At 47.2% G+C, this 14,671-nt stretch overlaps 1 protein-coding gene across 6 annotated transcripts in view; it reads right to left on the reverse strand.

The window, feature by feature from the left end:
- Positions 1 to 4,969: 4,969 nt before the first annotated feature.
- Mgat1 (alpha-1,3-mannosyl-glycoprotein 2-beta-N-acetylglucosaminyltransferase) overlaps positions 4,970 to 14,671 on the reverse strand; it is a 29,471-nt gene continuing 19,769 nt past the window's right edge. For 5 of the 6 annotated variants that reach the window (XM_045152503.1, XM_045152502.1, XM_045152504.1 and 2 more), the window contains one exon: positions 4,970 to 7,478. In XM_045152503.1, the coding sequence (XP_045008438.1) occupies positions 6,013 to 7,356 (1,344 nt within the window). In that variant the 5' untranslated portion in view covers positions 7,357 to 7,478 and the 3' untranslated portion in view covers positions 4,970 to 6,012. Of the gene's footprint in view, positions 7,479 to 14,558; positions 14,581 to 14,671 lie in introns of those variants that run through there. The other variant, XM_045152506.1, reaches the window with a different exon arrangement.

Consider the following 14,671-nt stretch of genomic DNA (forward strand, 5'->3'; position numbering starts at 1 on the left):
AGGAAGGGCTTGGCTGTGTCATTGTTGCTTTGGAACGTACTTGAAGTGGGATGTTGGCTGAGGTTGCGTGTATCTGAAGGCTCCACAGACTGGACATCTAAGATGGTTCAATCATAAGACAGGCAGTTGACGCTGGCTTTTAGCAATTCACCTAGCCTCTCCAGTGATGTGGTCTCAGGGTAGTCAAACTTCATATGTGACAGACAGCTAGCTCAAGGTTCTAAGCTGAGTGTTCTTTGTGGGAGGTCTTAAGTCACTGCAGGTATGCTCCCTAAAGGGGACCCTGGTCCATCTTGGCTGGAGATGTGAACTTTCACTCTGGTATGTATCCCGGCTGTGACGTATCATGCTCTTCAGAGGGCCAAATCAACAGAGCTGCCTAATCTTGGACTTGAATCTCCAGAATCATAAGCCAAAAATAAAACTTTATTTCAAGCAAGTGTCTTTAGCTGCTGAGCCATCTTCCCAGCCCTAAAACTTTACTTCCTAATATGTGGCAAGTGTTGTGTTATAGTGACATAAAATGACTAGTATGCCTTTAATGACCTAACTTCAGGTCTCATATAGCCTCACTTCCATTGCAGTTTCATGTAGAACTGAGACCTCTGTTTTCGCAAGACTTGTCTTCCTCAAGGCATGGAGGGTTTGGGTGAAGCCTTACCCACTCACCCCTGTGCACAAGTTTTTCCTTTTTCCTAACTAGAAACTTTGAAAAGTATACAAACTAAAGAGAGGTTTCTGACAAATGTTACCATATTAGAGAGAACGCTGCCCTCTTAAGTATGTGGTAAAAGAACTTGTAGCTAAACATGATGGCCAAACTGAGACTCCACTCCCCACACCCCCTGCAACCAAGGGAACTACACTCAGTAAGATCTGGTGAATGGACGGTGATATGTGCATTGGTTTCATTCTGTAAATATATATGTAATTTGCCTTCTTTTTTCCTCCTTGCTGGTGCTGAGAACCAGGACACCACCTTAAGTGAGTTGGGAACCATTTGTTGAAGATGATCCCCTGGCCCCTACCCTTACCATCAGCAAGTTGAGTGGCCTTTGATCATGTGTGGCACTGGGAAAGCTTTGCCCTCTTGAACACGATAGGCCATTTCCCAACACAACCCTGTAAGGGTTATAGGCCAAAAGAAAGTTTAATTTTGCTCTTCTCCAGACCAGGGCTTCATCCTAACTTCTCCAGGACCTCTCCCACCCTGATCCTAAATCCCTCCATCCTCCCTTCACAGACCCTCCCCCACACTGCACCATCCCCCTCTCAGCTTTGGTCCTGCAGGCCCAACGTATACACAGCAGAGGTCCCCGAGGGCGCAAACATCACTTCCTTCTTCCTTAGTCACGGGAATCCTAGTTTGATTAAGGGTCCATTTAGCTGACAAACTACCTTCCCAGCTGCTTTTGCTGAGTCTATGTCTGTGCATTCCTGTTGCATCACAGGCAGCTGTGATGAGGCACTGTCTGGAGGCTTCCAGAAAAGGATGCTCCCTCCCCTGCCTCAGTCACACACACCCTTCTGCTCTTCTCACTTTTCTTCCTGTCTAACATGTAAGTGTGAAGGCTGAGGCTATGGACAGAGACTAAGGTATCTGGGGCCCTGGGGCCCTGATAACATCAGGAGCCATGATGCCAGTCCAGTACTACCTACCTAATCTTATTTCTGCGAGTCACTATGATGCAGGCTTCCTGCTGTGTGCAGCTGAGTCTAATTTGGATACACTCTTTTACAGCTTTAGTAAAAAGAGACAGAGAAACTCAGTGTGGTGGGGCTCCATGCCTTTAATCTCAGCACTTTGGAGGCTAAAATATTGCTGAGTACCAAGCCACCCTGGGCCAGAGTGAGACTTTGCCTCAAAAGAACCAAAGGTCAAAAATAAATAAATAAGCCCTGCTGGGCATGGTGGTGCACACCTTTAATCCCAAAACGTTCACTCAGAGGCAGAGGTAGGAGGGTCACTGTGAGTTCCAGGCCACCCTAAAGACAGAATTCCAGGTCAGCCTAGGCTAGAGGGAGACTGTACCTTAAAAAAAAAAAAAAAGAAGAAAAAGAACCACCAAAGTGGGGGTTGGGGAAAGTACAGCAGCCTCAGGACTGCCTCACCTTCTTTCCACACAACCTCCAGGCAGCCGGTAGGTCCAAGGGCTGGAGTATCACAGTGAACACCCAGAAAAGGAGATCAGTGGGAGATTTCCACAGACCTTTGTTCAAGTTGAATAATACATTGCTTGCACACACACTAGCTCACCTTTACAGCCATTCCAGGGGTTTAACATTTAAGGTGCTTGTCTGCGAAGGTTCTATCCCCCAGGACCCACGTAAGCCAGATGCACAAGGTGGCACAGGCGTCTGGAGTTTGTTTGCAGTGGCTGGAGGCCCTGTGTGCCTCCACCCCCAAGTTTCTCTAGCTTTCTCTTTCTCTCTCAAATAAATAAATAAATACTTGAAAGGAAAAAAAAAAAATAACGTCTTGACCTCACAGAAGTGGCTCTGGCAAGACAAATAGCTGATCCAGAGCGAAACACGTACTAAGCCCAGTGCAGGGTTCAGCTCAGACCCACTGCACTTTATTACCTTTGCTGGACTCTGAGACTTACAACGAGATACATGGCACCAGGCCCTTCATCTCTTAGAACCGCTAACCTCTGCTCTCAAGTATAAATTGTGTATGGCTTGTTCACGCTGGACAAATTATTTGGGTAGGAGGCAGAAGGAGGTTCAAAGGCCCTTCAGGTGGCAAACATTGACCTCTAGAGAGTTCCCATCTGGAAGCTCGAATTGTTTCTTAAAGATGAGGGCAAACTTATGTTCCATAAATTTATATGTTATGTGAGCTTATGTGAGTTAAAATATTGCAGAATCTCACAAGCTTATTGATACATAAATGTTCTATCTATATATGTGAGAAAGAATTGACAGGATACCCAAGTAGAGTATAATTCTGGTGAGGAAGAATAAGGAAGCATGGTGTTATTGTATTCTGTTTGATTTCCTAATGAGAAAAAAAACGACAAATTTCAAAAGTAGGTTATTTTGTCAAATACTCCAATTTGCCCTCCACATCCCACCCTCTTGGGTCTGCCCTTAAGAACCACATTTTGCCTCAATTCTCCTGAAATCAACCCTAAAAGGATTTGGGTAGGAATTCTCAGGAGAAGTCTAGCCAGAGACTCCACCAAAATACAAATTAGATCCCAGCAGTTACCTGCCATGAAAGGACCGCGAAGCCACACGGGAGGCAGAGCGCTTTCCTGAAGCCTTCCGGGCGCGAGTGGGAGGCCCTCCGGAGGACGAGTGCTGATGGGAGGCAAAAGCCAAGTGAAGCAGGAGGAGTGCCGAGGTGCAGGGGAATTCTAGAGCATTTAATGACACGGTGCTTTCTGTCTCGAAGTGACCTTAAAAGCCACAAGAGCACTGGGCTCCTATCAGGTGTCAACAATGCAAACAGGAGATCCAAGGATGCCTGGACAAACTGAATGCCCTGGGGCGGAGCAGGAGTGCACCAAAATAAAAGGCAGAACACTGAGACCTTAGGAGAAACCTGGGAAACCAAGTTCTGTCTTGAGCTCCGTCCTCACAGTTTCCAAAGGGGAAGACCCTACTCTTCCCCTTCTGTCTTTTCTAGGCACACATCAGTGCACCCACTATCCAGGGTAGACCCCCCAGCTGCTTAGCCCGGAAATCTAGCCTCAACTGCTGCCCTGAGGCCAAGTGAGGATTGGGGTAAGAACTGGGAGGAAGGTAGGGAACAAGGACAACCTTGTACGTGTATGCACATGCACGTGGACAAACGTGTGTGTACATGCATGTAGAGAACCTTGTTTGTGTGAAGTGCCTCATTTGTGTGCACACACACGTGGACAACCTTGCGTGTGTGTGCATAGATGTAGAGAGGACCACCTTGTTCCTCATGAACATCTTCCACCTTTTTTGAGAGTTTCTAACGTGGAGCTTGCCAACTAGGCTATGGTAGTAGGCCAGTGAACCAATGCCTGGCACATGCCACTACACCCAGCTTTTTTACATGAGTTATGGGGATGGAACTTGGGTCCGGTGACTCAGCTACCTCCACAGCCAGATTCCCCTTTTAAGATCTGCATAAAAGCAGAAGCCAGAGATGTTCCGCCAGTGACCATCTGACCACCTTCCCTTCCCTTCTGAAGAGCTCAGTGACCTGTCCAAACACTTGTTGTGAATATCCAAACAGAAGGCTACCAAAATAAATTGGCTCAGGGTTTTCAAACCCACTAAGGAAGTCAAGTTGGTGAGTCATAAAAAAGATTTTAAGTTAGAGACTAAACCTTTAATCCCAGTACTTGGAAGGCACAGTTGGGAGGATCACTGTGAGTTCAAGGCCAGCCTGGGACTTCAGTGAGTTCTAGGTCAGCTGGGCTGCAGTGAAACTCTACCTCAAAAAATAAACAAAACTTCTCAGAATGGGTAACCTGGGTTACTAAAGTCTCATGGAACGGCAGGGGTGAGTGCATATTGGATGTTAATGTCAGACATTCTTCTCACTGGGACAACCATTACGTGTTTTTAGGTGCCACTGGACAGCTTGCACTATATCCATTATGTATCCTGGAATCATGGGCAACCTGCAGAGGTGCTCAGGAAGCACTGCTTGTGTTAGCAGAGGGCACACAGCACAGAGCAGCCCCCCAGGTTCTTTCTCAAAGCCCCCTCACCAAACACATTACCAACAGCAGCGGCAGCCAGGTGGACAGGTCAGCAGCAGTCGTGTGGCCTGAGGCATTCTCCAGGCTGCTCTTTCCATCCCGCAGGTCCCTCCTCAGCTGTACCTTGGTGACCCCTCCCGTTCACTCTTCCAGGCATGTGCTTTTCTGTCCTTCAAGTATGTACTTCCTCTCACCTGACAACCCCTCCTTTAGCCCTCATTCCTCCTGTTTTCCCTTTGTTCTCCCACCCTTTACCTCCTTTCCCAGGATACACACGCAAATCTTTTTCAGACAGTTCAGCCTTTATTTTTGAAAATATTCTGTAGATTCTACTTTCTTTCATGAAACTGAGGTCAGGCAAGAAACAAAGCCACAAACTCCTCTCCAATCTGTCATCTGCATCCTAGTCCAAGAAGAGGCATGAAAGCTTAGGGGAGGCAGGACAGAACCTGGTTCAGGGTTAGAGCTGTCCTGTGATGAGACGGCCACTCGAAGTTGACCCTCAGGAGAAGTCAATACCAAACCCCAAGAGAAAGGAACACAGGACTCATTCAATCATCCACCCAGCCTGCACTGAATCCTCCTTAAGCAATAGGGTAGGGCTGATTGTAGAAAGGGAATCAGGGATGGCAGGTTCCCCGAGGCAAGAAGCCCCACCACAGGCTTTTCTCCACTGCCTTGCCTAACAACTGGGCATTAGCATCCTCTTCCACTTTGCATCCCACAACCACAGAAGGCTGGGATGCAGGAACGAGCAGCTTTGGGAAGGTCAGCAATAAAGGCAGACAGAAGTCAGGAGTAAGCCCCAAGCAACCTCGCACCTCCACCCTGCAGCCCTAACCGTGAAAACTCTTGGTTAGTTTCACGTTGGACACAAACTGGGTCCTTCTCCCACAACCCAGCCATATACTGGGGTGCTGGAAAAAGGAGACTAGGTACAGAAGGAGGGCTCATGCAACAGTGGGAGGAGCCAGGCTAGGGCAAACAAGCCTGGTCAAAAGAGCTGGCACTTCCAACCTCTCTGCAGATGCCCTGAGGGGGACCTCAGAACATAACATTCTTGGCCCCAACAAGCCCAACTCTCTCCCACCACACAGTGGCTTCTCCTTTGCTAACTCCACACACTTCACTCTAATTCCCTGATCTGACTCCCTTGACAACGGGAGCGTAACCCTCATCTTTATTATTTGTGCATTCGAATGCCAATCTGGAAAAACAGAAAAGATATATGGACTCAGGCAGAAATCCAGACAGGGTGATGCAGCCCCAGGACTGCGGGCCTGTCTCAGCTCTTAACATGGCAAGAAAGGAGGTCGGGCAGGTGCTAATTCCAGCTCGGGTCATAGCCAGCCCAGGTCTGTGGAGGTGCCAGGTGGACACGGCGGCCCCGAAACTGGAAGGTGACAATGCCCCGGTAGCCAGCCCTGGGAACACCTGATTTGAGGTCATCCATGACACCCAGGGCCTTGGCAAAAGCCTTGAAGCTGTCTCTACTTGTGTACTGCACCCGCACCTCCCCTAGCTCTTGCCAATCATTGGTCCTCACTTTCTCCACCTGTAGCTGGGGGGCACCGTAGACACGGGCGAGGAAATCCCGGTCATAGACCTCCTGCTGCAGGTATGACAGGTCCAACTGTGTGAAGGGCACAAACTGCTGGTTCAGCTTGATGAACTTGAGATGCTGATCAAAGAACTGCCCATGGCTCACACCCTTGCGGCCAAAAGTCATTGTTCTTGAGATCTCAGGCCGCACACATGCCCGCCCCTTCCGCTGCTCAGGACTGCGCATCCAGTCGTCCCAAAAAGCCTTGGGCCACTTGGGCTCTAGCTCTGCCCACAGCTCGGCCAGCAGCAGCCAGCCCAGGCCAGGAAAAAAGTCTGTGCGATAGAGCAGCTCAGGCTTGCTAGCATCTACCATCTGCTCCTTGCCATTGTCGTTCCACGCAGACACACACCAGAGGGTTGGGTCGGCTCTCAACAGTGGGTAGGTGGCCTGGAAGTACTCAAAAAAGTCTGGTGCCACCTCCAGATCATCCTCCACCACCACAGCTGCTGGGAACCTGAACTTATTGAAGATCTGGCCCAGAGCCCAGCGGTAGTGCCTGGCAATCTTGTAGTAGCCCTGGAACTTGCGGTGTTCTGACTGCACAACAATATTGCTCAGGTCAGGCTGGCGGATGTGTGTGACTGCGCTGCCATAGGAAGCGATGACCCTGGCCGTCTCCTCATGCCCACAGTCCTGGCTGACAATGATGGGAAAGTGCTCAGCTGAAGGCCGATAATGCAACAGCTTGTCCAAGCAGCGCCGGACAGTGCTGCGGTCACAGGCAATGACCAGGATGGGAATGACGGCAGGTGGTGGGGTCACAAGCACGTGCGGCCGGTTGGGTGGGGCCACAGTGGGCACCCTCCACCTCTGGCTCCACAGGGCATGATGTTCCCTAATTTGCTGCAGCAGCCCCCGCTGACGTTCCAGCTCCACCTCAGCGTCCTGGGCCAGGCGGATCACCTCACGGGTGAGACCGGCAGGGTCGTCATCAAGAGCACTGTCTGAGGGTGCCCTGCTGGGCGCTGGGCGCGTCCAGAAGAAGAGAAGCAGCAAGGCATTCCAGGCCACAAAGAGGATGGCGCCCCACAGCACAAGCCCTGCAGTCGGCTTCTTCAGCATCCTGCCCCCACCGGGGAGGGCGAGCAAAGAGAGGGCTCAAGGCGACCCTTGTGTGCCTGCCTCACTTGTCCACAATTCTGGTGTTGCGTCCTCTGTGCTGGGGTGAGGAAGCAGCCACGTACCTAAAGAAAAGAAAGAGAAAAATCAACTGTCATTATAAACACACAGAGTTCCACAAGCCTGTGGGGTGGAGGCAGCAGGGGCAGGAACAGGTGAAAACCTGAGGAAGGGGGAAGCTAGAAGATGGGCCTAGAGCTCTCTGCAGAAGGATCAGAGCCTCGTGTGCCACTCCTTCAGGATTAGCTCACAAGAGCCCAGAAAAGCAGTCTATGTTGGAAGAGGAAGTAGACAATGATGATGGCAGATGAAAGAAAACATATGGATCAACTATACTAATAACTCCTGGTTCCCTTCCTGATAAATTCCATTTCCCATCTTCCAACCAGAGTAAATTTAGTTAGGGGGAAAAGTAAAAGGAGAAACTATCTGACTTTCATTCCTCCAAACAAACTGTCCTAAAGTTACAGATTTTAAAAATCAAACATCAGGATTCTTCCGTCTTTATCTGTCAAGTGCTAAGATCACAGGTATGTGCCACCACACGTGGTTTATACAGCTCTTAGCATCAAACTCAAGGTTTCTGTGCTGAGGATGAAACCCAAACCTTACACATTCTAGGCAAGCACGCTGCCAATTGAGCTACATCCCCAGTCCTTTTCTACCTTTTGCAGCTTTCCATTTGTGTGGTCTCTGTGCAGTAAGAGCTCCACTTGCCTCCTTTTCTGAGAATGTATTTTTCACCCAGTCCTCCAACCCTAACACGTGGACTGATTACTCCCTGAATGCAGCAGTCCAAAATCAAAGCATATGTAACAAGCCCAACAATCATAGAGACCAACATTTTCACGTCTAAGGATCCTTTCTCAACAAGCTGCATGTTTTGATAGGTTTTACCAACTAAAATACAATCATTGGTTAACCATTTACTTGCCAAAGGACAAAGCCTTTAATCTCAGCACTCGAGAGGCAGAGGTAGGAGGATCGCTCTGAGTTCAAGGCCACCCTGGGACTACATAGTGAATTCCAGGTCAGCCCGAGCTAGAGCAAGACCCTGCCTCGAAAAACCAAAATAGCTAAAAAAATAAAAAACAAATATACCTGCCCTAATAAGGAAATACCAGAGCCACTCTTAAGAACACCAGCAGTCACGTCAGGCTGCCTGCCGCACAGGCACGCATACACTCACATACACAGGTGCTTATGGAGGCACTACTGACGAGAACCATTATGAACTCAACTTGGTGCCCATCAGCAGATGAACAGATAAACAAAATGTGTTATATAACACAATGGGAGTACTAGTCATCCAGAAAAAAGAAGCTCTGTTACTTTCAAAGAAATGGATGGAGGGCTGGAGAAATGGCTTGGCAGGTTAAGCACTTGCCTGTGAAGCCTAAGGACCCCGGTTCTAGGGACCCACATTAGCCAGATGCCCACCATTCATTCATTCTCTCTCTTCCCCTCCCTCTCTCCCTCCCTCCTCCTGTCTGTCGCTCTCAAATAAATACATAAATAAAAATAAAAATAAAAAAGATACTTTTGGGCTGGAGGAATAGCTTAGTAGTTAAGGCGTTTGCCTGCAAAGTCAGAGGACCCAGGTTTGATTCCCCAGAATTAGCCAGATGCACAAGAGGGCACACACATCTGGAATTCGTTTGCAATGGCTGGAGGCCCTGGTGAACCCATTCTCTCTCCCTCTCTCTCTCCCTCTCCCTCTCCCCCTTCCTTCCTTCCTCCCTCCCTCCCACCCCCTTCTCTGCCTTTCTCCCTGTGTTGCTCTCAAATAAAAATAAAACAAAAAATAAATAAATAAATGAATGGAACAAGAAGTCATCACATAAAGCAAAATAAGCCAAACACAGAAACACAAATATTACATTTTCTCACTGTGGAAACTAAACAAAGACAACCTGAAAATATAAGGGGATTATCAGGAAGGGGACTTGTAGTAGAGAAGAGGAACAGTGAAGATAGAGAAGGTAATACAGCAGGTGCATATGACCAAAGCAGGTTATACATGGAATGAAAATGCTACACAAAACCCATTAATTTTTACAACTTATAGGCATTAATAATTGTTAATGTAAAAACCTATGCTGTCCAGCCAGTCAGTCAGTGCAACCAGAATACGAGAGACAGTCACGAACTGAAGGGAAGAGAAGCAAAGCCATTTCTGTTTGCTAGTGTTACAAAAATATTCCTGGAAAACTCTAAGATAACCTATGATGAAACTAAGCCAGATAATCTAAGAAAAGCAAGGAAAACAGAGACAAAAATTAACGTAGAAAAACAACAGCCTTTGAAGCTATAAATAATAACTAATTAGATGAAATAACAGATGAGGACATCTTATTTATAAACTATGAAAATGATAAAAGATTTAGAACTAAGCTTAACCAAAAGAACTCAGAACTCTGCCCTGAGTGTATTATATGCATTTACTCTTACTGTTAATATATCTATATATTTGCTAGTGCTTTCTATGTCTTGTTCAATTCTTTGCTCAAGAAAAAAAAAAAAGGAGTCTGGACATCACATCACAGGAGCCCCCAGCTGCCCTTCACAACAACAGGATCCGGAGTCCGGGTCCCTGCCTGCTTCCACCATCACAGGTCTTGGGCTAGAAACCAACCGTCCTCACAATTCCACAACACCAGTGTTCTCCCAACCTTCAAGTCCATTTAGCAGTTTTTATCAGGACCCATATACTAAGGTTTCCTGAAAGAACCTAGAAATGCACGTATTTCCAGTTTCTTCACTCCACATTAGGATGTGGTCACTTTTGGAACTTTACCTATTTGCCAGGATTCCCTATCCTGCAACTTCTTGCCTCCTAAGTGACTCAGTAGGAAAAGTGTTTTAACAAAAGGATGGGAGAAAAGAGACGGAACTCCAGTAACTGAAGTGCTATCCTCAAAGACAGTGGCACACAGCCCTTGATGTCTCCGTATGCCACCTCAAGCCTGCAAGTTCTCAGACTGGCAGCAACAGAGAGACCAAATTCTGGCTCCCCCCCACACACACAATGACTTCTGTACCTTCAGATTGCTCCTCACCCTTCTCTAGACAATGGAATTAGGTGGAACACAGCCACCAGCAGAGGCCTAGCAGACCTCTTCACCACCCTTCTAACTCACACAGGTCAAAGCATTCTTCTGATTGTCTCCTCAACAGTCTGGAGTCTTACAAATCTGTAAATTTTGTGTAGAGTGGCTAGATGGCCCACAGGCCATGCTCTTCAGACTCTGGTCTCTACACCTCCCCCGCCTAGCCCTTTTCTATAAATTGAAACACTGCTTGCTTCTTGTGCCATGAGAGACACGACTCCCCATCGTCATGCCCTGCTGGCCTCTCCACAATAGACTCGTTCAGAGACCACATACCATTTTCCTGTCACATGTTTTCTTTTTCACATGTTCACCAGGGCAGGATCCTCGGCCCTGATGGGCAGCAGTGTGAATCACACACAAACCACAAGCACGTGCACTCTCCAGCAGATGCAGTGTCCAGAGGGGGGACCAAACTGAGGCCTTGGTCAGCAGAGCTGACAGGCTCCTTCACGAAACACCATGCTGAATCCTCTTTGGTTACCTTGAGAAGGCAGCCCAGAGGACCACCATGTGCTTAACCTAACAAAATTGTTATCCTAGCAAACAGCTCACTCGGTTGCTGCAGGGACTGGAAAAGATAACCAGTATCAGAACAGTACAAGGCGGGTGACAACATAAATGCAAGTCAGCCACTTGCTTCTTTGTTCCATTCTACTTGACTCACTTCTGGTCCTCCAGGACTTGGGCATATGGCTATGTGCCCAACCTGCTCTTCCTTGCCTTCTGTGCCTGCCTGACAGTGCTTCTACCAGGACGTCCTCCGGGACACCTTTGGACATCCTGCCGATTCTCAGCTACTCCCCTCTTAGCTGGCTACTCTCCCACAGTACTCCCTCCACACTGTGTACCCCAGATTTTGTGGACATACTCCCTGGATCTCACTTCACTCTTTTTTTTTTTTTTAATTTTTTATTTATTTATTTGAGAGCGACAGACACAGAGAGAAATACAGATAGAGGGAGAGAGAGAGAATGGGCGCGCCAGGGCTTCCAGCCTCTGCAAACGAACTCCAGACACGTGCGCCCCCTTGTGCATCTGGCTAACGTGGGACCTGGGGAACCGAGCCTCGAACCGGGGTCCTTAGGCGTCACAGGCAAGCGTTTAATTGCTAAGCCATCTCTCTAGCCCTCACTTCACTCTTTAGAGGCTTTGTCTTCGAGGTAGTGTGGATACAAGCATGTAGGTCCACCTCCCCTCATAATCACAGGTACCAATAGAGCCATTTGTTCAACATCTGTCAAATGCCTCAGCAGAAGCTGCATAAGGACGGAGGCCAGCTCCACACACACTGCCAACCTGCTGAGCTGGGCCCTCAACATTCACAGGTGACTGCAACCTAAAAGCTGTCTTCAGCATGGATGCTACACACATCTACAATCTTGTAACTGCAGTTCCCAAATCCAAAATGTACTGAAAACAGTTTTCTAAACTCATTCGGCAGCAAAATCGCGCCCAACCTCACTTAGTGAAATACGATCTAATTTAACATGAAGCTATTTATAGTCTCCATCCCACTTAGTGTGTCTGCTCACACACACTGCTACAGAAATAAACATGGTGGATAATGGACCACCGCTTTGATTTTGTAACACATAGTAAAAGTACCAGATCAAGCCGGGCATGGTGGTGCACGCCTTTAATCCCAGCACTCGGGAGGCAGAGGTAGGAGGATCGCTGTGAGTTCGAGGCCACCCTGAGACTACATAGTGAATTCCAGGTCAGCCTGGGCTAGAGTGAGACCCTACCTCAAAAAACCAAAAAGTACCAGATCATTATTAATCCAAAAAAATTTAATTCTGAAACCCCATAATTTCAGAATTAAACAAATGGTAGAAATAAAAGTTATTCTGCCATTCACTGCCAGTGTCCCATAAAACCCTTTAATCTGAAGGCCTTCCACATTATAAAATACTGCTTTAAGCCTGAACTGTGGACATGGTTTTCCAGATGACCTACGTGTGGCTTTCCTCGAAACAGCTTTCCCAATAGCAAGAGTATCCTGATCACAACATTACTACACCTTAACAAGCTACCCAAAAGCTAAGGAGATGGGTCAATGGTAAAAGCTGCTTTCTTGCAAAGCCTGCTGTCCCAAGATCAATTCCCCAGCACCCATGTAAAATGAGATGCAAAACTGGCCCATGCATCTGGAGTTCCTTTGCAGACGTAAGAGACCCTGATATGTTCATACACAAACGTACATACATTACACATACATGCAGCCATGAGAGGTAGCCATTGTCCCCAAGCAAAAAACTTCCACTCCTCACTACACCAAAGGGACTCAACAAACTGATGTACATTCTTTTCCAATCTCACGTTCAACCATGAACCACATGGGTCCAATGGCCTCAGAAAGCTTATTTCCCCAATAATACCTGTACAAAATAATGTCTTTCTTCCAGCTGATACTTCCATCCTACAATGTGACCTGAAACCCCACCTATAAACCACCGTTAAGGACCAGCTCAGCAACTCCTTCCATTTCACCCTAGACAAAGCTACTCTCCCTGTAACTACTCTCCCATACTGTTCCCTCCCCAGTACAGCAGATTCTGTGGCCATCCCTCCCCTGGTCCTCACTTCTCTCTTTAGAGGCTTTGTCTCTGTGGTAGTTTGAATGCAAAATGTCCCATAGACACACATTTGAATAGCTGGTGGTGCTGTTTAGGAAGTTTGTGAGGCCCTCCTCCCCTTTCTTACGTTGTATCCACCCTTCATTATTTATTTAATTTTTTAAATCTTTTTTTAGTTGGCATACCGAGATTTAAGTATCACTTACTCTCACATTTTCAAAGACAATGTGTTTTTACTGATTCCCATGTTCCACTCCTACACCCCCTTCACGCCCAGCTCCCCTTCCTTGACGTGTTATAGTCCAACCCTTGTCAGAGCTCTTCCTACTTCTTCCCTGCTGAGGTAGAGATGTAATGCAAGCTATGTGCTCTTGTATGCCTTCCCTGCCATGACTGAAACTTTACCCAAAGTAAGCTCTTTCCTTCCAGAAGATGCTTCTGGTTAGGTATTTTGTCCCAGAATATGTATAAAGTATTGAGGGGGAAGTAACATGGAGAACAACTTGTATTATTAAATAAATCAGGCAGAATGAAGACCAAAACAGCAAAAAGGGAATAAAGAATTACACTTTGCAGAGAAGACCACCCCATACCCCATTCTATATGCTCTTCTTTCAAAATGACAGACTTTCCTCCACAGGTAAGAGTCCACATTCCCTCCCTTTAATTCTGAAAGACCTATGAGCCCAGAAGTGAAGCTAGACTTGTTAGACTAGTTCATAAAAGGCAATGCAAGGAAAGTCCACTGCAGCACACCTAAAATCTTGCCTCTCAGGAAACTGAGGAAGATCACAGTTCAGGCCAACTTGGGCAATGTAGCAAGATCCTGCTTCAACAAAAAAAAAAGAAAAAGAAAGAAAAGGAGGAGGAGGAAAACAACAAAAGCAATGCAGTTCCCACCTGCTACTCAAGATGGAAAGGGTATCTGAAGTATTCTAGCTGACAGCCTCAGCTAAGGCTCCAATGGACCGCCACCATTAACCTCTGAAGATGGGGCCACAGGATCACCCTTCAGATTATTCCATCCTTGGCAACATCTGACTGTAACCACTTGAAGGATCACAAGGAAGAACCACATGACTAAGATATTAAAGGATTCTATCATTTTATGTCATTAAGTTTGGGGTGACTGATTATACAGCAATAAGTCCTTGGAGTTAAGACTTAAATGGAATCTAAGTAACAGACAAGCAAAGCAAGAGCTCCTTCCGTCTGCCTACTGTACTGAGGCCCTGCTGCTGCTCACACCCCTTCCTTGTTATGCATCTATTGCTAAATAACAAATCATACCAAATGATAGTAGCTTAAAACTACAGCAATCACTTATTCCTTCTCACAATATCAATGGTTCAAGAATTTGGCCAGTAAGGCTCAAAAGGATGACCTCTGTTTCACCATGTCTATGACCTGGGCTGAAAGACTCCAAAACTGAGAGCTGGCTTCTGCAAATGCTCACCTTCTTCCATTTGGAGGCTGATGCTGATGTCAGCCTGGGAAATGAGGGTGCTAGCTGCAATACCTCCATGTGGGTCTTCGCACATGGCCTTGGCTTCCTAGGAAGATGATGGC

This window comes from Jaculus jaculus, chromosome 6, assembly GCF_020740685.1.
Source record: "Jaculus jaculus isolate mJacJac1 chromosome 6, mJacJac1.mat.Y.cur, whole genome shotgun sequence".
In the NCBI taxonomy this organism is placed as follows: domain Eukaryota; kingdom Metazoa; phylum Chordata; class Mammalia; order Rodentia; family Dipodidae; genus Jaculus; species Jaculus jaculus.